Source organism: Narcine bancroftii, chromosome 3 (genome assembly GCF_036971445.1).
Source record: "Narcine bancroftii isolate sNarBan1 chromosome 3, sNarBan1.hap1, whole genome shotgun sequence".
NCBI lineage: Eukaryota > Metazoa > Chordata > Chondrichthyes > Torpediniformes > Narcinidae > Narcine > Narcine bancroftii.
The window spans coordinates 30,030,783-30,054,988 of NC_091471.1; the positions used below are offsets into that span (position 1 = coordinate 30,030,783).

Genomic DNA, 24,206 nt, shown 5'->3' on the forward strand with positions numbered 1-24,206 from the left:
CCTGGGACTGTCCAGCTTGCTCTTGGTTGCCACAGGCTTACAGTCAGGAGTCAGGTTTTCGAATGGGGGGAGCGGTGGGACCTGGAGGGTGGACGGACTGCAGGTTGTGAGCAGTGGGTGGTGTTCATGTCGCTGATTGGTTGTGGTTGGGGAGACAGCCGGGTGGTTGAAAAGTTAGTTATTACGGCCCATCATATTCCATCAGAACACTTTAAAGTTGGCACTGGAAGCCCAGTCCCAGTAGGACCAGTGCACAGAGTTGTGGCACAATGAGCAATTTAAAATTCTTGTACTTGGTGCCACCCACGGTTTGTGTTACTGTGCAGTTCCCTTGGATTTCGGTCGAATGGGACTTGGAGGCCAACAAGATTTTACACTCGACTGGGGTGACTGTGAGGGAGCAGCGCTGTACAGTACCTGGGTGTATGAAGCTTCCGGTACTTCCCGTGTCAAACAATCAGTTCGTAATGTGGCCGTTTACCTCAATGTCCATGGTTCTTCTTTGGCTTGGCTTCGCGGACGAAGATTTATGGAGGGGGTAAAAAGTCAACGTCAGCTGCAGGCTCGTTTGTGGCTGACAAGTCCGATGCGGGACAGGCAGACACGATTGCAGCGGTTGCAGGGGAAAATTGGTTGGTTGGGGTTGGGTGTTGGGTTTTTCCTCCTTTGCCTTTTGTCAGTGAGGTGGGCTCTGCGGTCTTCTTCAAAGGAGGTTGCTGCCCGCCAAGCTGTGAGGCGCCAAGATGCACGGTTTGAGGCGTTATCAGCCCACTGGCGGTGGTCAATGTGGCAGGCACCAAGAGATTTCTTTAGGCAGTCCTTGTACCTTTTCTTTGGTGCACCTCTGTCACGGTGGCCAGTGGAGAGCTCGCCATATAACACGATCTTGGGAAGGCGATGGTCCTCCATTCTGGAGACGTGACCCATCCAGCGCAGCTGGATCTTCAGCAGCGTGGACTCGATGCTGTCGACCTCTGCCATCTCGAGTACTTCGACGTTAGGGATGTAAGCGCTCCAATGGATGTTGAGGATGGAGCGGAGACAACGCTGGTGGAAGCGTGCTAGGAGCCGTAGGTGGTGCCGGTAGAGGACCCATGATTCGGAGCCGAACAGGAGTGTGGGTATGACAACGGCTCTGTATACGCTTATCTTTGTGAGGTTTTTCAGTTGGTTGTTTTTCCAGACTCTTTTGTGTAGTCTTCCAAAGGCGCTATTTGCCTTGGTGAGTCTGTTGTCTATCTCATTGTCGATCCTTGCATCTGATGAAATGGTGCAGCCGAGATAGGTAAACTGGTTGACCGTTTTGAGTTTTGTGTGCCCGATGGAGATGTGGGGGGGCTGGTAATCATGGTGGGGAGCTGGCTGATGGAGGACCTCAGTTTTCTTCAGGCTGACTTCCAGGCCAAACATTTTGGCAGTTTCCGCAAAGCAGGACGTCAAGCGCTGAAGAGCTGGCTCTGAATGGGCAACTAAAGCGGCATCGTCTGCAAAGAGTAGTTCACGGACAAGTTTCTCTTGTGTCTTGGTGTGAGCTTGCAGGCGCCTCAGATTGAAGAGACTGCCATCCGTGCGGTACCGGATGTAAACAGCGTCTTCATTGTTGGGGTCTTTCATGGCTTGGTTCAGCATCATGCTGAAGAAGATTGAAAAGAGGGTTGGTGCCAGAACACAGCCTTGCTTCACACCATTGTTAATGGAGAAGGGTTCAGAGAGCTCATTGCTGTATCTGACCCGACCTTGTTGGTTTTCGTGCAGTTGGATAATCATGTTGAGGAACTTTGGGGGACATCCGATGCGCTCTAGTATTTGCCAAAGCCCTTTCCTGCTCATGGTGTCGAAGGCTTTGGTAGACCTTGTCCATGGTAGACCTTTGCTAATTGATGTGGACTACTCTGGTCTAGAACGATGGATGCCAGTTTCAGTTCAATGTCTGACTCATTGCTTCTTATGTATGCATCAACAACCTCCAAGATGTCTGCCCCGAAGATGGCTACCCCTATGGTTCACATGTGGTTGCCGCCGGAGGGAAGCCAGAAGTGATGTCTCGGCCATCGTGCCCATGTTCCTGCTGTGCTGTTCTCTGTGACCAGGAGTGGAGCTGGAAATGACGTGGTCCAAGATGACAACGGCTGCTGTTCGCATGTGGTGCTGCAATGGTAAAGTCTGGACCAACATAACTTTGCGTAGTGTCCTTTTCTTCCACAGCTGGAGCAGGTTGCACTTCTGGCAGGACAGTTCTTCCATGAGTGCATTGTCGGCTGCAGTAATAGCACCTCAGGTGCTCAGCAAAAGCGTCTGCTGTATAGGACCCCACATTCCAAGATGGATGCATTGCCTGTTGGGCTGTCTCTAGTGGCTTGGCGAGATTGACCACATCCTGCAGGGTCCAATCATCCTCCTCCAAGAGCCTTGGAGCCTATGATCAGACCATACAGGCATCCCTGATCTGCTCCTTCTGGTAGACAGCTGCTGTAACATCAGTGCAGCCACAAGCTCGCCCCAGTTCCCGCTAAGTCTGAATGTATTCGTCAACAGACTCAACGGGTGTTTGTTGACGGCTGCCCAGGAAGTAACTGGCATAGATTAGGTTCTTCAGGGCCAGGTACTGCTTCTGCAGGAGCCCCATAGCAGCTGAGTAAATCTCACAGTCCCTGATCATCTGAAAAATGTGGTAGCTGACCTGTACAAATGGCAGGTCTTTCTTATCGACTTCTCAAATGCCATGTCACCTTATAAACGCATTCAGGTAGTGTAGCCAATGGTCGAATTTTACGGAGGCCTCTGGATCCTTAGGGTCAGTGTCCAGCTTCTCTGCTCAAATAACCTTGTCCATGGCATGTAGATATAGCAATTAAATTGTAGCAATATCAATTAGACCTAACAGACCAGAAGTTGAGATTGATAGGCTTTAATCACTATAAACTTACAGGCATTTCTTACTTGCTGTTAGCCCAATTCCAAGACAGTACTGGGGGAGGGGGATTGGGTGGTATCACCTTTATTAGGAATCCTGAAGGGGGAGGAATTACAATATCAGGGGAAAGGATTTGCAAGGAGTGGTTTGGGCTGATTTGTTTTATGGGAGGAGGTAGAGGAGAATTGGAGGTCATTTAATGGTGAGATTTTGAGGGTGCAGAATCTTTAGGCTCCTGTTAGGATAAAAGGCAGGGCCAAAAGTTTGAGAGAGCCGTGGTTTCCAAGGGAGGTTAGAAAATTGGTTCGAGATTAAAAAAAAGGCCTACATTATACACAGGAAGCAAGATATGGATCAGATGCTTGGAAAATACATGGATTGTAAAAAGAAGCTTATGAAATAAATTAGGATAGCAAAAAGAAGGTACAAGGTGGCTATAGCAAACAGGGTGAAAGTAAATCCAAAGGGTTTTTACAAATATGTTAAAAGCAAAAGGAGAATGAAAGTTAAAATTAGTCCCTTAGAGAATCCCTTAGAGAATTTGTCCCTTAGAGCCAACAAATGTGTGCAGAGCTGAATGAGATGGGGGGAGATATTAAATGAGTTCTTCTCGTTGGTATTCACTAGGATATGGAATCATGTAGGATAAGTGAGGAAAAGGGGGAAATTATGGAAAACATAGGGATTAGGAAAGAGGGGGTGTTGGAACATTTGAGGCATATAAAGGTGGATAAGTCTCCGAGTCCCGATGGGATTTTTCCCAGGACCTTGAGGGAAGTCAGTGAAGAAATAGCGGAGGCTCTGACAGTGATTTTTCAACAGTCTCTGGAGGAGGGTGTGGTGCCGCGGCATTGGCGTGTCACAAAAGTGGTTCTTCTGTTTAAAAAGGGCTCCAGGTATAGGCCCAGCAATTATCGGCCAGTAAGTTTGACGTCAGTGGTGGGTAAACTAATGGAAAGTATTCTTAGAGATAATACGTACAAGTATCTAGAGGGGCAGGGACTTATCAGAGACACCCAACATGGGTTTGTGAGGGAAAGGTCATGTTTGACAAATCTTGTTGAATTTTTTGAGTAAGTGACTAGGAAGGTTGATGAAGGTAGAGCAGTAGATGTAGTCTATCTGGATTTCAGTAAGGCTTTCGATAAGGTTCCACATGGAAGGTTGGTAGAGAAGGTTCAGGCACTAAGTATTAATGTTGAGATAGTCAGATGGGTTCAATGATGGCTAGAAGATAGATGCCAGAGAGTCATCGTGGATAAATGTCTGCAAGGATGGAGGCTGGTGATGATCGGTATGCCTCAGGGATCGGTGTTGGGTCCCTTGTTGTTTGTCATTTACATTAATGATTTGGATGATGGAGTGGTAAATCGGGTTAGTAAATATGTGGACAATTCAAAAATAGGGGGAGTTGTGGATCGTGAAGATGGTTTTTGGGGACTGCAGAAGGATTTAGACTGCTTAGAAGAGTGGGCTGAAAAGTGGCAGATGGAGTTTAATGTAGCTAAGTGTGAAGTGCTTCATTTTGGGAAAAATAATCAAAAAAGGACATATACAGCGAAGGGAAGGGCGTTGACAAATGCAGAGGAACAGAGAGATCTTGTTATGTGTCATGTTACTCACGCTTATCAGCCCATGCCTAAAGTTATTATTGTCTTTCAACAAACAGGCATGTACTACTTCTTTGCTGTATTTAATTCCAGATATTGACAACCTACGAAGTGAAAAAATTTCTCCCCCCCCCCCCCCCCCCCACCCAGGTCTTTCTTCAATCTCATCCTTCTCACCTCAAACCTACATCCTTTAGTTCGAGAATCATCTACCCTGGGAAATAAAGACTGTGACCATTCATTTTATCCATGCCCTTTGATTTTATAAACCATTCTAAGATCACCCTCAGCCTCTTACATTCCAGAGAATAAAGAATTGTTCTACTCAACTTCTCTCTATAATTCATGCCCTTTAGTCCTGGCAAGATCCTCATGAATCCTCTCTCTACCCCTTCTAACTTAATGACGACCTTCTATAACTGGGAGATGAGAACTACACATAGTACTCCATGTACGGATTCACCAGTGCCTTCTAGAACTGAATCATATTCTCAATACCCACCATTTACTATGCAAATCTTCCCTTTGTTTGACTTATCAAAGTGTAGCACCTAACAATGGGTATGGTTGAATTCCATGTAACCTGGCCCAGCTTCCCAACTGATCTAGATCCTGTTGTAAACTTGGGTATCCTTCCTCGCTGCCCACTATGCCATTAATTTTGATGTCATCTGCAAATTTGCTAAACCTGTTAACTACACTGCTATCCAAATGGTTGATATGGATAACAAATAACAGTTGGCTTAGTACCCTCAAACTCCTTCCATTTAGCCAGTTTTGTATCCAGTGAGCCAGGTCACCTTGGATTCCATGTGATTTAAAGTACCAGTCTATCCTGGGGCTAACTTGGGGTGGCACGGTTGGCGTAGCAGTTAGCGCAATGCTGTCTGTAAGGAGTTTGCATGTTCTCCCCGTGTCTACACGGGATTTCCCCGGGGGCTCCGGTTTCCTCCCACCATTCAAATTGTACTTAAATTGGGTGGCACGGACTTGTAGCCTGAACTGGCCTGTTACTGTGCTGTGTCTAAATTTAAAATTTAAAAATTACCTGTCATGCAGGACCTTGTCAAAGGCCTTGCTAAGTTTCATATACACAGTGTCGATTGACTGCCCTCTTGTCACCTCTTCCAAAAACTCTGTAAGTGGAGTGAAGTATGATCTCCTACACACAAAGTCATGCTGACTAACTCCAATCAGCCCCTGCCTATTCAAATGTTGGTAGATCCTGCCCCATGGAATCCACTCCAGTAATTTTCCATCCACTGATATCAGGGCTCATTGGCTTGTATTTGCCTGGTTCAAGATTCAAGCTTTCTTTTCTTTTCATGTAATAGTACAGAACATGTAACATTACATGAAAGAGCTTTCTACCTGCAGTAAAGCAGAGCCGCCATTAGTGTCACCTTGCGCCCCTTTACAGAAAGACAAAGAAGCAAAAGAGAGTCTCTTCAGATTCATTGTGTCCATGGATTAGACAACAGCACTCCCACAGCCTCTGCAGCCACAGTGACTCCTATATGATCCATTTGCAACACAAATTCAAGATCAAAACCTCTGACACGATCAGGAAGCCTTCAGTGCCTGACGCCCTTCAGAGCCCTTCTTGTCCTTAGATCCCTCTTGAATCCTAGCTCTGATACCTGGTTCCCATGTGCTGATCTCCAGCAGCCTGTGTGGGTGTCCCCACCCCACTCCACCGCAATTCGCCCACAGCCTGTGTGGCTCCCTCAGCCGCTGAGTCTCTCACTGGTCTGCTTCCATGGTAACCATCATGTGGGGTCATATCCTCTGGTTCTCCTTCACAGCAGAAGGTGTTCTCCTTAGTTTTGGTGCCTTGCGCTGGTACACTGCTTCCCCGCAGTGTAGAACACTGCATGGCTGCTGCCAGGCACAGGTGCCGACAACTTGGGTGCAGTCCTCCGCAGTTGCAAGATTTCACTTAAAAGCACCATTGGCTCTAACAGGCTGTTTGAAGCCTGCACAGTTATCAAATAGACAGTTAGTTAGATGACTATTTACCTCAACCTCCATCTTTGAATGGGTGAGCTGGTGGGGGCTGTCCAGGTCAAGTACAATCAATGCCAGTACCCAGTCGTTGTTAGAGTCGCTGTCTGATTCGGACTGGTAAGATGGTGCCTGCAACCTGGGCTGGTAAGATGGTATCCTCCATGGTGTGCACATGGTGCTGTTGCTCGGGGGCAGATGTGGCACCGGAAGTGGCACTGGCCAATATAGCGGCCCCCTTAGCCCCTCTGCGGTGTTGTCAATCGGGGGCAGAAATGATGCTAGCCAAGATGGTGGTCCCCTTGGCATACACATGGTGTTGATGCTCAGGGGCGGAAGTGACGCCAGAAATGATGCTGGCCAAGAGGCCCCACTGTCCACACAGGACACTGCTAGGGAGAAGAGAAGGTCTGGACTTACAGACTTTGGTATCGTGTCCCTTCTTCCCATATCCTGAGCACATCGCTTTCTTGGCTGGGCAGTGCTTCTGAGGATGCTTCTGGTGGCTGTAGAGATAGCACTTTGGGGGCTTGGCAGCAGCAGCGGCGGAAGAAGAGGCAGCCTAAGAGCCCGCATCCCAAGAAGGTGGCACTCGCATCCCCAAGAGGCGGCCGTGTTATTGGAGGAGAATGAATCCGAGTTCCAGAAGGCGATATCCAATGTTTTGAACACCTAAAGGCCCTCTGCAAAGTCAGTTCATCCAGTTCCAGCAGCCGCTGGCAGATATAGTCCGATTGGATGCCTGCTATGTAGGCATCGCGAATGAGCTCATCTGTATAGACCTCCGCAGTAACGTCCCTGCAGCCTCAGACGCCCGAGTTTGCACAGGATCTGCAAGTATTTCTTGAGGGGCTCACCGGGTTGTTGCTTGTGAATGGCCGGGAGATGTCTGGTGTAGACCGCGTTCATCCTGGGCTTGTAGTGACGCCCTTCAGAGCCCTTCTTGTCCTTAGATCCCTCTTGAATCCTAGCTCTGATACCTGGTTCCCATGTGCTGATCTCCAGCAGCCTGTGTGGGTGTCGTCCCCCCCCTCCACCGCAATTCGCGGTGGCTTTGGAGCTTGTTCATGGCCTCTTCATATGTCGTGTAGCCACTGATGAACACGTTGACATGGTGGCCGACCGGTGATTGTAACAGGCATAGTTTGTTGTCATCAGAACCCACGACTTGAGCAGAGGCGTGCAGAAAGTCGTTAAAACAAAGTAGCCAGAGCTCAAATCAGTTTGGGACTTCGGGTGAGTACAGATCAATGTCAAGCTTGTCCGGACTCAGCAACTTGTCCATTGCGGTAAAAATTTTTTATGGTAATAAAATTGATATGCTATCAAAAGACTGGAGTTACTAGATGACAGGCTTTTATTACCATAAGACTGGACGCATGCTCCTGTCGCTGACCCGATTCCAAGATTCTTATTGAGCAGAGGGATTTGGGTGAAATCGCCTTTATTGGGGAATTTCAGGGGTAGGAGTTACAGGGAGGAGGCAGGCCAGCTGTATACCGAGATACAGTACCAATGGCATAACAGCATCACAGTGGTATCATTACAGCTGGTCATAAGGGCACCCACGTCTGGAAACAAGAGTTCAGACTGACAGAGAGGGTGTTCTTGGGTCCCATTCCCTGAGTTGCAGAGCAGGTTGATATTTTTACGTGTTTAATCGGATGCCACTTCCTTCCACTGTCTGTACAGGGGTTATACTAGAGTCTGGAATGTTGACTGAATGGGATCAAGTTGTTACTTGACGTGTCTCTGAGTTCAGGCATGTCCTCCGAAATTTGTTGAGGATTTATTGGATCAGCTGGCCTGGGTGTGTCTTTGCCAATGTCAGAATTTTGTGCTAAGTCCAGATTTTTGCTTATGTTTTAGCAGTTTAATGGAGCTTTTACTGCCACATTAGCCAATTCAGAGACCAATTAAGAATCAACCTCATTGCCATAAGTCTGGAGTTCTCTGGAGATCAGACCTGCCGGTCATTGGAGGGAAGAGTTCACAGAAACAGATTCTGCTCGCAATAGGGGCATTTGGTTCTCACTGAAAATACTCCCTTACTCTTGAAGACCAATGCCGGTTCACTTGACAAGCCTTGCATTTTTTCAGATGCAAATCCAATTCTCCTTTGAAAGTTTTCGGAGCACGGACTCAATGGCCCAAATGGCCTCCTCCTTATTGAGAAAGAATATGGATGTGTCCTCAGGTGATGGATTCCATTTGAAGCCACCTATTCATAAAAATGTGTTCCCTTGTTTATCCATTTCTCAAAGTTTTAAAAAAAATTAATTCCATCTTATTTACAAAGCTGAATTTAAATTTCCCAGATGTCAACAATGGAATTCATACTCATGCTTCTGGATTGATAATTCAGGCTTTCGGATAGTCCACTGATCTTACTGCATTTCGCATTCGTATCCTACTTCAAAGATTTAACGCTAAAATACAGGCAAACATCCCAGTGCGACATTATTGATTGAGCCACATTTTAACACATTCACATGGAATTCCATTGATGTTTGCATTGCTGAGATGTGGTTCCCAGTTTGGGGAGGTGGCCTTTATTTTCCAGGGTCTCATCATGAATTTTTACTGTTAAGGGAAATATAGATGAGGAACATTTGTTTTGCAGATGTTTAATGGAAGACCGATTCCCTTGAATTTGTCAATGGATTAATCGAGAACAAGGGATCTTTGTTTAAGATAAAGGGGTAGCACGTTCAGCATAGCAGTTAGTGCAATGCTTTTACAGTGCCAGTGACCCAGGTTCAAATCCAGCGCTGTCTGTTTGAGGTGTGTACATTCTTCTCGTGTCCGTGTGAGCTTCCTCTGGGTGCTCCTGTTTCCACCAACCTTCCAAAAACATACGTGGGCTGTATTGGACTGCATGGGCTCATGGGCTGGAAGGGTCTGTTACTGTGCTGTTCATCTAAATTTAATTTTGAAAAAAAAATCAATAAAAGGGTCACATGTTTAAACCAGAGATAAATTGCAACATTTTTTTCTCAGAGGGTGGTGAGTCTCTGAAATACTTTTTCTCAAGGGACGGTGGAAAGAGAGCTTTTCAGTATTTAAGGGGTGAATACTTGATAAGCAAGGAATGAACATACTGGTGAAGTTATAATCAGATCATCCATGATCTTATAAATTGTCTTGAGTGTCTGAGTTCAGGTGAATTGGAAGCAGAGGTCAGACTGCCTATGTGCACATAGATGTTTATGCACTGCATTTCAATGATAAATTGGTTTTCATTCAGCAAGTCATTGATGCTTTGAGTCAAGACCTATCAAGATTCATCATCTACCAAATGTCGTACGAAGAGCAGTAGACAGTGTGGCATTGCATGGATATGCTATTTTAATTTCTCCTTGTTTAACCCCTAATTTGCTTGATTTCTTTCATTTTTCCAATATCTTGTCACAAATCTTAAAAGCATTGCTCCCGTACCAAGTTGAGAATTATTCCTCATCATTTACAATTTTTTTCTTCAGTTTTTCCAAATGAAATGTTAGCAGCCACATTTGCACTCTTTACACCTTCTGAATATTTCTTCAAGGGTCCATTAATGTTATTCTCACAGATCCCAGCACTTCCAAGTTTTGCGACATCTGAATATCTTAAAATTATGCCTAGTGTTGAGGGATTTGATTATGCAGTTGGTCATTCTTCTACAGCAATTAAACTGTCTTTGCTTGGAAGGGTACGCTCTCTATAGGACCAGAACCTGAATGATTAGGAACTTCTAACATTGGTCCTCAGGCTGAGAGCAGCACAAAACAAATGGACTCATTTTGAGAGGCAGCACACAGGTCCAGAAATTCAATCATCTCCATCAATCTGTGGGTGGAGCCATGGGAGTGTGGAGACTGCTTATTAGAAATGGCTACATTATTAGAGTTGGGGATGGGGTGATGGCAGGAAAGGTCGACATCTGTGAGCTCAAACAACTAATAATAAATCCAAGCAGATTCACAGAAGAAAATATAGCAATGCCATTTCCATGATAAAGAAGGAGGCAACTTGTCCCATTGAGTCTGTGCTCAGAAGAGTTTGAAAAGAGAATTGGGTTAGTATTTGGAAAATTAAAAAAAAGACATTGCAAAGCTAATGGAGAAATGCTTGGGAATTTAACCCAGCTGCATTGCTCTTTAGGAGAGATGGGATATTCTGAAGGTAGTTATTTGGCCTGCAAAAAAATCCAGGTGGCTTCACTCCTCAAACCTTTGCTCAAAACTCTGTAACAGGTGGTGTTCTGCAGGGGTCGGTCTTAGGGCCGCAGCTGTTTACAATTTCTCTTAACAATTTAGATTGTGGAATGAATGGTTTTGTGGCCAAATTTGCGGATGACACTAAGATAAGTGGCGGAGCAGGAAGTGTTGAAGAAACCGTAAACTTGCAGAAGGATAGAGACAGATTGGGAGACTGGACAAAAATATGGCAGATGAAGTACAATGTTGAGAAGTGTTCGGTTCTACATTTTGGCAGTGGATATAAACAGGCAGAGAACTATTTGGATGGGGAGAAAATTCAATCCTCAGAGATGCAAAGAGACCTGGGCGTCCTTGTGCAGAGTCATCTAAAAGTTAACACCCAGGTGGGATTGGTAGTGAAGAAGGCGAATGCTATGCTAGCATTCATTTCAAGAGGAATAGTGTATAAGAGTAGAGCAGTGTTAATGAGACTATATGGGGCACTAGTGAGACCCCATTTGGAGAACTATGTACAGTTTTGGGCCCCATATCTCAGAAAAGATGTGATTTTGCTGGAGGTGCAGAGGAGATTTACTAGGATGATTCCTGGAATGCAGGGGCTTGCGTATGGGGAGCTTTTGACATCTCTTGGGTTGTATTCGTTGAAGTATAGGAGAAATAGGGGGATCTCATAGAGACGTTTCGAATATTGCAAGGTTGCAAGGTTTCCTTGATGAGTGAATTGAGGACAAGGGATCATAGTCTTGAATTTAGAACTTATCCAATTAAAACAGAGAGGAGGAAGAACTTATTTAGTCAGAGGGTCATGAATCTGTGGAACTCACTGCCGCACAAAGCAGTGGAGGCCAGACCACTCGGAGTATTTAAACAGGAAATCGATATGTATCTCATTAATAAGGGTATCAAGGGATATGGTGAAAAGGCTACAAATTGGAACTAGGTGTGAGCATAGTTCAGCTTAATGTATTGTCACAGAACAGACTCGATGGGCCTAATGGCCTGCTTCTGCTCCTTTAACTTGTGAACCCAGTACTGGTTTTCCTTTTGAGCACTTAAATAGTTACCTTTAACAATACAATTGTATCTGCCTCCAAGATTTCCCTGGACAGGGCATTCTTGCTTCTTACTGTAAAATAAATAGCTGGCTTGACACTTTCGGTTCATTTGCATTTATGTCTACTGATCTTTGATCCTTTGATCTGTGGGAACAGGCTTTAGGCATAGAGCCTCTGCTACTTTCGATACCTTTTTTAGATCTTCTCCAAATCTCTTCAGTTCCAAGGATAATCTCCATCTTCAAACTATTCATGAAACTGAATCTCTGATCCCAAGAACCATCCTAGATAAATTATTTTGCACCATTTCCAAGGTCTTCACGTTTCCTCAAGTGTGGCGAACAGAACTGGTCACAACATTCCAATAGTGAGGATCTCCCAGCGGCCACCCATTTCAATTCCCCACACCATTCCCTTGCTGACATGTCTGTCCATGGCTTCATGCACTGCTGGACTGAGGCCACCCACAAATTGGAGAAACATTTCATAACCAGGGAAGTGGTTGAGGCTGCCTCAATAAACATATTTAAAATTCGGTTAGATAAATTTTTACATGATAGAGGAATTAGGGGATATGGGAAGAAGGCAGGTAGGTGGAGTTAGGTCATAAATTAGATCAGCCATGATCCTATTGAATGGTGGAGCAGGCTCGATGGGCCATTTTTGGCCTACTCCTGTTCCTACTTCCTATGTTCCAATGTTCCTATATTCCATCTGGGAAACCTCCAATCAGATGGTATTGACATCGACTTCTCTGGTTTCCATTAACTTCTCCCTTCCCCCACCTATCCCTGTCTCCTTTCCCCTAGCTCTGTCTCTCCCTCTTTCCCCATGTCTCCTTTTCACCAGCTCCGCATTCACAGCCACTCCCCACCCCACCCCCTCCCCCAGTCAATTCTCACCTGTTCTCACTCCTGTCCTCCAAACCATATCCAATTAGCACCTTTTATCTGTTGGTCTGTACTCACACCGCTTCCCTCTCTTTTCTTCTCCCTCAGCCTTTTAATTCAGTCACCTGTCTACTTTTTACTCATTCCTTGAAGAAGGGCTCAGGCCCAAAATGTTGTTATACCTTTACCTTGTAGGAATACTCCAGCATTTTGGTGTTTTTACACATTTCAGAATCAGCAGATAAAAACGTTCATTATCTCTTGCTCTTTTATTCTGTTCATAACACAAACTATGCTACTTGTATTTTCTGTTAGCAAACTCCACAAACAGTCTGGCCACTTCCATGTATCTCCTGATCGCTTTGCTCCCGTACCAAGTTGAGAATTATTCCTCATCATTTACAATGTTTTTCTTCAGTTTTTCCAAATGAAATGTTAGCAGCCACATTTGCACTCTTTACACCTTCTGAATATTTCTTCAAGGGTCCATTAATGTTATTCTCACAGATCCCAGCACTTCCAAGTTTTGCGTCACCTGAAAATCTTAAAATTATGCCCAGTGTCACGCCTTTTAAGGCAGAGCTGCACAGTAAAACACTGACTAGCGTGGTAACCAGGAAAGAACTGTTTTGATCTCTCGTTTGACCCCTTTTTAAGTCACCAGACTTAAACCAGAAGTGACGTCATAACGCTCCCGACGCATTTCTCAGCCCGTGGGGTTCGCCCCCGAGGCGGAGGGGGTCCAGTGCCATCTCAGCACAGGCCCCCTGGCACTTGTGGTCGGCCAGCATTACAGAGACGATTTGAACATGAATCCCTGCCCTCTGGCTGCCGCTACACCCAGTACACGTTGTGCAAGTCATTGCATATTTTTTAATGATGCAACATGATAGAAGCCAATTCTGCTCATTGAAAAACAATTAATCCCAATTAACCTACCAACTCCATAATTTTAGGGAGTGGGTGGAATCCAGAGCACCCAAGGAAAATGCACGCAGGTCACAAGGCGTACAAATTTTTTACAGACAGCGTCGGATTCGAACATAGTTTTCTAGTACTGTAAAATAGTTGCTAACTGTTCCATATATATGTTAGTGAAACTCTGGTCTTAGCTCCACTCCCAGAGAACAAGTACACAATTCTTCCATTTGGAATAAACAACACTTTGGTTTCCTATCACTAATCGTCTATGCAAGCTACTCTTGTTTTTTTATTTAATTTAGGGGCTTGAATCTTGATTACAAACTGCAATCATTGTTATAACACTTTAAATGTTTACTGACATGATTTACTGAGTGAAATATGATTTACTTGCTCTCCCATTTTGTGGGCTCTCAGATGGCTATTGAAGCCAATGTTTGGACCATTCTTTCTTTTAGTGACAGGGGCAAGAGGTGGCTGTAGGTGGATGGACAGTTGGTGAAGTAGTCTATTCCTCCCCTATGTAGAACCTCTGGGTGCACCCAGTGCATGGCCCCAAGATTTACAATACAATTCCAAATGTTCCAGCTTCACTTTGCACGGTGATCATCCTTCCACATGATAATATCATCCTTGGTAAGACCTGGGAGTATAGTGTCCATTTTGGGAGACTAGTGTCAGGGTTGTGAACAGCACTAGGATATTGACCCAGGAGAGACCACTGACATTGGTTAATTTAACCTTCTAATGAATTTGGAGGATTTTATAGTGACGGCATTGATGGTATTTTACAATGCCTGTTATAGGTGATTGGGGTCTCAGAAGGACATAGGATGATAGAAGTTGTGGTTGGCTGGTAGACCATGAATTTTGAACCAGTTTTAATCACTTGATCTTCAAATTCCAGTTTCTTCAATTGATCAGTGCAATTTGATCCTCAATGTTTGCCTTTACCTCAAGGTGGCTCAAGGTGGTCCCAAGTTATCAGTGTCCAGCAACTATCCACCTTCACCCTCACCTCCTGGTTCTATCTGCCCCTATATTTTCCACAAAAATTAAAGAAATTGAATTTAGTACTATCAGACTTATGTTTTAGATATGATCAAGAAATTGGTTCATTTTTTTTCTGTAATGATTCAAATAATTAAATAAAAATTTCCAAAAAAAAGAAATTGGTTCATTTTTTTCATTCTACTTGGGAGTGACCGAGAGTAAAACCTTTATCGTTAGAGGTTAAAAAAAATTGGAGAAAATATTAAAGATATTTAACACTAGATCCAATGTTATTTTTGTTGGGTGAAATTAAAATGATTAACCTTAGATTAAAATTAACTATGCATAAAACTGAATTTTTACGGTTAGCTTTTGCAGTTTCTAGAAAGTGCATTGTCATTTCTTGGAAATCACATCCGGATTTAGGATTGGAGAGGTGGCCTGCTGAATTATGTTCTTGAATTCCATTTGAGAAAATCACTTGTAATAAATATCATTTATTTTTGAAAATATGGAGCCCGTACTTACAACATGTTGGTTTGAAAATTTGAAGGACTCCCAGAAAGCTCGTCGCCCTGATATCCCTTAGTTCCAGTATTATGGGTAACAAGATTTTTTTTTGTTTTTTGGCATTCTCCTTATTTTCTTTTTCTTTCTTTAATGTAGGGTTGGGAGGGTGGGGAGGGAGGGAGGGATTAAGTTACTTTATATATAGCCACATTGACCACCGCCAGTGGGCTGATCTCGCCTCCAACCATGCATCTTGGTGCCTCACAGTTCGGCGGGCAGCAACCTCCTTTGAAGAAGACCGCAGAGCCCACCTCACTGACAAAAGACAAAGGAGGAAAAACCCAACACCCAACCCCAACCAACCAATTTTCCCTTGCAACCGCTGCAACCGTGCCTGCCTGTCCCGCATCGGACTTGTCAGTCACCAACGAGCCTGCAGCAGTCGTGGACATACCCCTCCATAAATCTTCGTCCGCGAAGCCAAGCCAAAGAATATATATATATATATATATACTACATTTGTATTATTTTTTAAATTTATTCAATTGATAATTGTAGATGTGGTTTTAAAATTCTTAAATAAATTATTTTAAAAATTTCTAGTTCTTCTGCACAATTTAAAAAAATGAGACATACAGCATGGTAACAAGACCTTTTGGCCCACGATCGCCTGCTGTCCGTTTACAACCTGCTACGTTTTAAACAGTGGGAAAAAACTGGATCACCCAGAGGAATCCACGCAGACATGGGGAGAATATAGAAACTCCTTACAGACTGCGCTGGATTCGAACCCCTGATACGAGCACTGTAACAGCATTGCGCTAATCACTAAGCTAACCGTGCCGCCCCATATTTTAAGATTTGATGGCGAACTAACAAATTAATTGTTTAAAGTCTCTGTTAATAACACGAGTATATCTTCATGCTCCTAAGACAATCCCTTGGGGTGGAGAATAATGAACTAGATTGTGATGTATAAACCACCAACACAACCTACACTGCAGCCTGAAATTTGCTCTGAGGTCAAGGACAAAGCAATAATGATCAAAAACAATCTTGCAAATATTTCAGCTTCAACTGCAGTTCAAATCAAGCCAGTTAGGATTTCAAAAACCTTCAATGGGTATGTTTGTGCACAGAAAGTGGGTCTCAGTGGGATTCACTGGTGGTTTCCTTGTAAGATATAAAGTGGGGTGGTGATAAAAAGGTTTGCAGATGATGTATAGATTAGTCATAGTTGGATGTGTGGAAGAAATCTGAGATAACAAAGATAGAAATAGTTAGATGAGCTCCACAAGTACAAATAAAATTAATAACAATTATACTATGCATAGGTAATGTAGGAAACGTACATAAATATATAGGCAACGTAGTTCAAGGCCATGTCCACGAATAGATTAACTTCCATGCAGCTTAACTCTGTGAATCAATAACACAAAATAGTGTAACATAGTTTTTCACTCACAAAATCTAATTAAGAGAATTTAACATCTTGGCTCTTCCAAGAGGATTAAAAAAAAATAGAAAGTTTGGTTTCACATATTTTAAAATCTCAGCTTTATTTTGAACTTTATTTGCAGCCAACCAGGGGTACTCAAATAAAGAATGTAATCTGTTAGCATTCTACATCAAAATGAAATATTTCTGCCTGATGTTATCAAACTGGTTTTTCTTGGCCTTCTTGGGAGCAGGGTCATTGTGGGAGTGCCCATCGAGTGAGTGGTCCCGAGTGAGAGTGGGGAGTTGAGGCTTTGGCTCACGAGGCTTAGTCAAGCAGAGACTGAGGTGAATATTTGGTATGTTCTTTCCTTCCTAAGTGAGGGTGTAGCTAGAGTGTTTAAAATGACTTCTGAGACAGTGATATGCCTCTCATGTGAGATGTGGCAGTCCTGGGGGTACTCCCCTCTCCTGGAGAGCCAAATCTGCCAGGTGCATGCAGATGGACAAACTGGAAGACCGTGTTATGAATCTGGAGCAGCAGCTGGAAAACCTTCGGCTCATAAGGGAGAATGAAGCAGTCATAGATCAGAGCCACAGGGAGGTAGTCACACCTAGGTTGCCAGTAGCAGGTATTTGGATGACACTCAGTGAGGGGAAAGTGAAGGAGAGGCATTCCCTGAATAATAAGTATACTGTCCTGGATACTGTTACGGGGGGGGGGGGGGGGGAGGGTTGGAATTCCTTACCAAGAGGGAACCACAGTGGCAGGGCATCTGGCACGGAGACTGGGCAGGCGGTGCTGAAAGGTGGGATGGAGAAGAGGAGAGCTGTAGTCATAGGGGACTCTATAGTTAGTGAGCAGATAGGAGATTCTGTGGGAGTGGAAAAGACACCCACATGGTATGTTACCTTCTGGGTGCCAGGGTATGGGATGTCTCTGATTGGGTCCACAGCATTCTGCGGTGAGAGGGAAAGCAGTTAGGAGTCATGGTACATGTTGCTACCAACAATATAGGTAGGAAGAGAGATGAGGTCCTGAAGAATGATTTTAAGGAGGTGGGCACAAGGCTGAAGAACAGGACTTCAAGGGTAGCATTCTCAGGATTGCTGCCAATAATACATAATAGAGACGGTACAAATTGGAGGAGATGGCAGATGAATACATGGCTGAATAGTTGGTGCAGGAAACGGGGTTTTTTGGGGGGGAAAGTGAGACCTGTGCAGATTGGATGGCTTACACTTGAACTCGAGGGAGAGCAATATCCTTGTGGGCAGATTTGCTCATGTGATTCAGGAGAAGTTTAAACTAATTTGCAAGGGAGATAGGACGGAGCGATAAGACAGTGGAAGAAGGGCATGGAGTAAAGCGAGATCTATCATTTAGAGAGGCTTTGAAGGAGAAGCAGAATATAGGGTATAAAAGTAGTAAGGTAGTAGGGTTAAAGTGCATGTACAGGTACTTGATTGCAAGAAGCCTCAGGAATAAGGGTGATGAAGTGAGAGCTTGGATACATACATGGGACTGTGATGTAGTGGCCATTACAGAAGCTTGGCTGGCACCACAGCAGGAATGGATTCTGAATATTCCTGGATTTTCAGTGTTTTAATAGGGATAGAGAGGGCGGAGAGAAGGGGAGGGGAGTCATTACTGATGAGGGATATTATTACAGAAGCAGAAAGAGTGGATAATGCAGCAGAATCCTCTCTTGAGCCAGTCTGGGTGAAAGTTAGGAACAGGAAGGGAGGAGTTACTCTAACAGGAGTATTCTATAGGCCCCCTGGTAACAGCAGGAATACCAAGAAGCAGACGGGGAGGCATATTTTGAAAAGGTGCAAAAATAACAGGTTTGTTATAACTTCTCTAATATTGATTGGCACTTGCTGAGTGCCAAATGTTTAAATGGGGCAGTTTGTTAAGTGTGTCCAGGACAGATTCCTGTCACAGTACATTGACAGTCCGACTTGGGAATACCATATTAGATCTAGTATTAGGTAATGAAATGGGTCAGGTCACAGTGGGTGAACATTTGGGGAACAGTGACCACTGCTCCCTGCCATTTAACATTGTCATGGACAAGAATAGAGTCAGAGAGGACAGAAAAATATTTAATTGGGGAAGGGCAAATTATGAGGCTATAAGGCTAGAACTTGCAGGTGTGAATTGGGATGATAGTTTTGCAGAGAAATGTACTATGAAGATGTGGGATCTCTTGCAGGATGTTAGGGATAAATTTACCATGGTGAGGCAGAGAAAGGATGGCAGGGTGAAGAAACCATGGTTGACAAGAGAGGTGGAAAACCTAGTCAGGTGGAAGAAGGCAGCATACACGAGATTTTGGCGGCAAGGATCAGATAGGTCTTGAGAAATATCTGGTAACAAGAAAGGAGGTTAAGAGGGGGTTGAGGAGAGCAAGAAGGGAACATAAGAAGGCCTTGTCGAGTAGGGTTAAGGAAAACCCCAAAGCATTCTTCATTTATGTGAAGAACAGAAGGATGACAGGAGTGAAAGTAGGATCAATTAGAGATTAAGGTGGGAAGATGTGCCTGGAGGCTGTGGAAGTGAGTGAAGTCCTCAATGAATACCTCTCTTCTGTATTCACCAAGGAGAGAGACCTTGATGACGGTGAGGACAACATGGTGCACCGAGATGCAGTTCCTTAAGGACCGAGTTGGGGAACTGGAGCTGCAACTTGAGGACCTACGGCTGGTAAGGGAGAGTGAGGAGTTGATAAATTCAACTTTCAGGGACATAGTTACCCCAAGACCAGATGTGTCAGGTAAGTGGGTAACTGTCAGGGGTGGGAAGAAAAATACCAGGAAAATGGAGAGCACACCTGTGAATATCCCTCTCAGTAACAGGTATATTTTGTTGGATGATGTTGAGGGAGATGACCTGACAGAAGCTGGCAGCAGTGACCAGGTCGCTGGCACTGAGCTTGGCATGGTGGACCAAAAGGTAAAGAGGAATGCAGTGGTCATTGGGGACTCCATTGTCAGAAATACAGAAAGGAGATTCTGTGAGCCAGATAGGTATGCCCGCATGGTATGCTGCCTCCCTGGTGCAAGGGTGCGGGATATCTCAAATCGGGTCCAGGGTATTCTAAAAGGGGAAGGCGAACAGCCTGATGTCTTGGTACATGTGGGTACCAATGACATAGATAAACAGGAGGAAGTACTGAAAAAGGATTACAGAGAGCTAGGACAGAAACTAAGAAATAGGACGGCCAGGGTGGTGATCTCTGGTTTGCTACCTGTGCCAAGTGCAACTGAGGACAAAAATGGAAGGTTAAGAAAAATGAATGTGTGGCTGAAGGGCTGGTGTAAAGGACAGGGTTTTGGCTTCTTAGATCATTGGGATCTCTTTTGGAGAAAGACATGACCTCTACGAGAAGGATGGGTTACACCTAAACCCAAAAGGGGTCAATATTTTGGCAGCTAGGTTTGGTACAGCCATTGGGTGCAGTTTAAACTAATTTGGCAGGGGGGTGGGAACCTGTATGATAGGGCAAAGGACAGAAAAGCTAAAACAGGAAAAGTTAGGTTAGGCAGCGAAAGTAAAAAATCAGAAAGAGCAAGGAAGGTGAAAAAAGCAAATCTGAAGGCTTTATATCTTAATGCAAGAAGCATTCGGAACAACATAGATGAATTAGCTGTGGAAATTGAGATAAACAAATATGATTTGATTGGGATTACAGAAACATGGCTGCAGGGTGGGCAAGCCTGGGAACTGAACATCCCAGGGTATACGATATTTAGGAGAGATCGGCAAGAAAGAAAAGGGAGTGGGGTAGTATTGATGGTGAGAGAAGGGACCGACACGATTGACAGAAAGGATATCAACTCGGAAGATGCGGAATCTATATGGGTAGAACTGAGGAATAGCAAGGGGCGGAAAACGTTAATGGGGGTGATATATAGGCCTCCAAATAGAGGGAAGGCATTAAAAGAGAAATTAGAAAAGCGTGCAATAAGGGAACAGCTGTCGTTATGGGAGTCTTTAATTTGCATATAGATTGGACTAGTCAAATTGGTAAAAATACAGAGGAGGAGGAATTCCTTGAATGTTTATGGGACGGTTATCTAGACCAATATGTCGAGGAACCAACTCGGCAGCAGGCCATTTTAGATTGGGTATTATGCAATGAAAAGGGGCTAATCAGCAATCTTGTTGTACGAGGCCCTTTGGGTAGGAGTGATCACAATATGATCGAATTCTCACTCGACATGGAGAGTGATGAAATTAAAACCGAGACTAAGGTCCTGAATTTAAATAAAGGGAATTATTATGGTATGAGACGGGAGTTGAGTAAGATTGATTGGGTGGTGTTTATGGGGGAGTTGACTGTGGATAGACAATGGAAAGCATTCACAGATCTAATGGAGAAATTGCAAAAATCGTTTATACCGGTTTGGCATAAAAATAAACCAAAAAAGGTGACTCAACCGTGGATAACAAGGGAAATTAGAGACAGCATTGGGTCCAAAGAGACAGCATATCAATTGGCCAAAAAAGTACTGCAACCGAAGACTTGGAGCAGTTCAAGATGCACCAAAGGAGGACAAAGGGATTAATCAAGAGAGCAAAAATAAATTACGAAAGTAAGCTTGCGGCAAATATAAAAACCGACTGCAAAAGCTTTTATAAATATGTCAAGAGGAAAAGATTGGTGAAATCCAGAGTAGGTCCCTTGCAGTCGGAATCAGGGGAATATATAATGGGGAATAAGGAAATGGCAGACCAATTAAATTCTTACTTTAGTTCTGTTTTTACAAGAGAGGATACAAATAACCTCCCAAGGATGTTGGGAAACATAGAGACTAATGCAAGGGAGGAACTGAAAGAAATCAGTATCTCTAAGGACATGGTCTTGGGGAAATTGATGGGATTGAAGGCAGATAAATCCCAAGGGCCTGATAATCTACATCCTTGGGTACTCCAGGAAGTGGCCATTCAGATAGCAGATGCTTTAAGAATTATTTTCCAGAACTCGATAGACTCAGGATCAGTATTCATGGATTGGAGGGTAGCTAATGTTACCCCACTATTTAAAAAGGGAGGTAGAGAAAAAGCGGGGAATTATCAGCTGGTGAGCCTTACATCAGAAGTGGGCAAAATGATGGAATCCATTATTAAGGATGTAATAGCGGAGCATAAAATGACTAGCAGAGAAGGGATCAGATGGAGTCAAAATGGATTTACAAAAGGTAAATCGTGCTTGACAAATCTATTGGAATTCTTTGAGATGGTGACAGGTAAAATAGATGGGGGAGAGCCAGTGGATGTGGTGTACCTGGACTTCCAAAAAGCCTTCGATAAGGTCCTGCATAAATGACTGGCTTCCAAAATCAAGGCTCATGGGATTGGTGGCAAAGTATTGATGTGGATTGAGAATTGGCTGGCAGGTAGAAGACAGAGAGTTTGGATAAATGGTTCGTTTTCTGAGTGGCAGGCGGTGACCAGTGGGGTGCCACAGGGATCTGTACTGGGACCCCAGCTGTTCACAATTTACATTAATGATCTGGATGAGTGGATTGGATGTAATATCTCCAAATTTGCAGATGACACTAAGCTAGGAGGGGTTGTGTGCATGGAAGAGGGAGTCAGGAAGCTCCAGGGTGATTTGGATAAATTGAGGGACTGGGCAGATACATGGCAAATGCACTACAATGTGGATAAATGTGAGGTTATCCACTTTGGTAATACAAACCGGAGGGCAGATTACTATTTGAATGGCAATAGATTAAGAGATGGGGAAGTGCAGGGAGAACTAGGGGTACTTGAACATCAGTCTCTGAAGGCGAGCATGCAGGTACAGCAGGCGGTTAAAAAGGCAAATGGTATGTTGGCCTTCATATCAAGAGGGTTTGAGTCTAGGAACAAGGATACCTTACTGCAGCTGTACAGGGCCTTGGTGAAACCCCACCTGGAGTATTGTGTGCAGTTTTGGTCACCTTATCTAAGGAAGGATGTTCTTGCAATGAAGGGAGTGCAGCGCCGATTCACCAGGCTGATACCTGGAATGGCAGGAATGACTCATGAGGAAAGATTGCGCAAATTGGGATTGTACTCGCTGGAGTTTAGAAGATTGAGAGGGGATCTCATAGAGACCTATAAAATTCTGGCAGGACTGGACAGAATGGATGCAGATGGGATGTTTCCAATGATGGGAAAATCCAGAACCCGGGGCCATGGTTTGAGGATAATAGGCAAACCATTTAGGACCGAGATGAGGAGGAATTTCTTTACCCAGAGGGTGGTGAAACTGTGGAATTCATTGCCACAGAGGGCAGTAGAGGCAGGTTCATTAAATATATTTAAGAGGGAATTAGATCTATTTCTTCGGTATAAGGGTATTAAAGGTTACGGAGAGAAGGTGGGGACGGGGTACTGAACTTTAAGATCAGCCATGATCTCGTTGAATGGCGGAGCAGGCTCGAAGGGTCGAATGACCTACTCCTGCTCCTATCTTCTTTGTTTCTATGTTTCTATGGGTAGGATTAATGTTCTAGGGCATGTTTATATTAAGAGAGAGAATGTGCTGGAGCAGTTAAAATGCATTAGGATGGATATGTCCCCGGGTCCTGATGGAATATTCCCCAGACTGCTCCATGAGGCAAGAAAGGAGATTGCTGAGTGTCTGGCTAGGATCTTTGTGTCCTTGTTATCCACGAGAATGGTACTGGAGGATTGGATGGTGGCAAATGCTGTCCCCTTGTTCATAAAAGGTAGTAGGGAAAGTCTAGTTAAGTAAAGACCAGTGAGCCTTACATCTGTGGTGGGCAAGTTGTTGGAAAGGATTCTTAGAGATAGGATCTATAGTTATTTAGAGAATCATGGTTTGTTCAGGGATAGTCAGCATGGGTTTGTGAAGAGTTGATCATGTCTCACAAGCCTGTTAGAGTTCTTTGAGGAGGTGACCAGACATATTGCTGAGGGTAGTGCGGTGGGTGTGATCTACATGGATTTTAGTGAGGCATTTGACAAGTTTCTACATGGTAGGCTTATTCAGAATTGGAGGGTTGTGACAAGTGGTATCCCACAGAAATTGGTTCTGGAATCTCTGCTTTTCATGATATTTATGAATGACTTGGACGAGCCAGTAGAAGGGTGGGTTGCCAAGTTGCAGATGACATAAAGGTTGGTGGTGTTGTGGATACTGTGGAGGATTTTAGAAGATTGTAGAGGGGCATAGGATGCAGAGCTGAGCTAAGAAGTGGCAGATGGAGTTTAATCTAGAGAAGTATGAGGTGGTACACTTTGGAAGGACAAACTTCAAGGTAGAGTTCAAAGTTAATGGCAGGATTCTTGGTAGTGTGGAAGAGCAGAGGGATCTGGGGGTCCATGTCCACAGATCCCTGAAAGTAGCCTCATAGGTAGGCAGGGTAGTTAAGAAAGCTCATGGGGTGTTAGCTTTCATAAGTCAAGAAATTGCATTTAAGGGCTGAAAGGTAATGATGCAGCTCTACAAAACTCTGGGTAGACCACACTTGGAGTACTGGTTGCCTCATTATAGGAAAGACGTGGAAGCAATGGAAAGGGTGCAGAGGAGATTTACCAGGATGATACTTAGTTTAAAGAGTATGCATTATGAGCAGAGATGAAGGGAGCTAGGGCTTTACTCTTTGGAGAGAAGGAGGATGAGAGGAGACATGATAGAGGTAGACAG

General features: G+C 44.2%; 1 protein-coding gene across 8 annotated transcripts in view; it reads right to left on the bottom strand.

Moving 5' to 3' along the window:
- Positions 1-24,206, bottom strand: part of ctbp1 (C-terminal binding protein 1) — a 424,680-nt gene that overhangs the window by 324,640 nt on the left and 75,834 nt on the right. The window contains exon 3 of one of the 8 annotated variants that reach the window (XM_069923686.1): positions 16,452-16,518. The exons of the other annotated variants lie outside the window; for them this stretch is intronic. Coding sequence (XP_069779787.1) covers positions 16,452-16,518 — 67 coding nt within the window. The remainder of the gene's footprint in view (positions 1-16,451; positions 16,519-24,206) is intronic. 8 annotated transcript variants of the gene reach the window in all.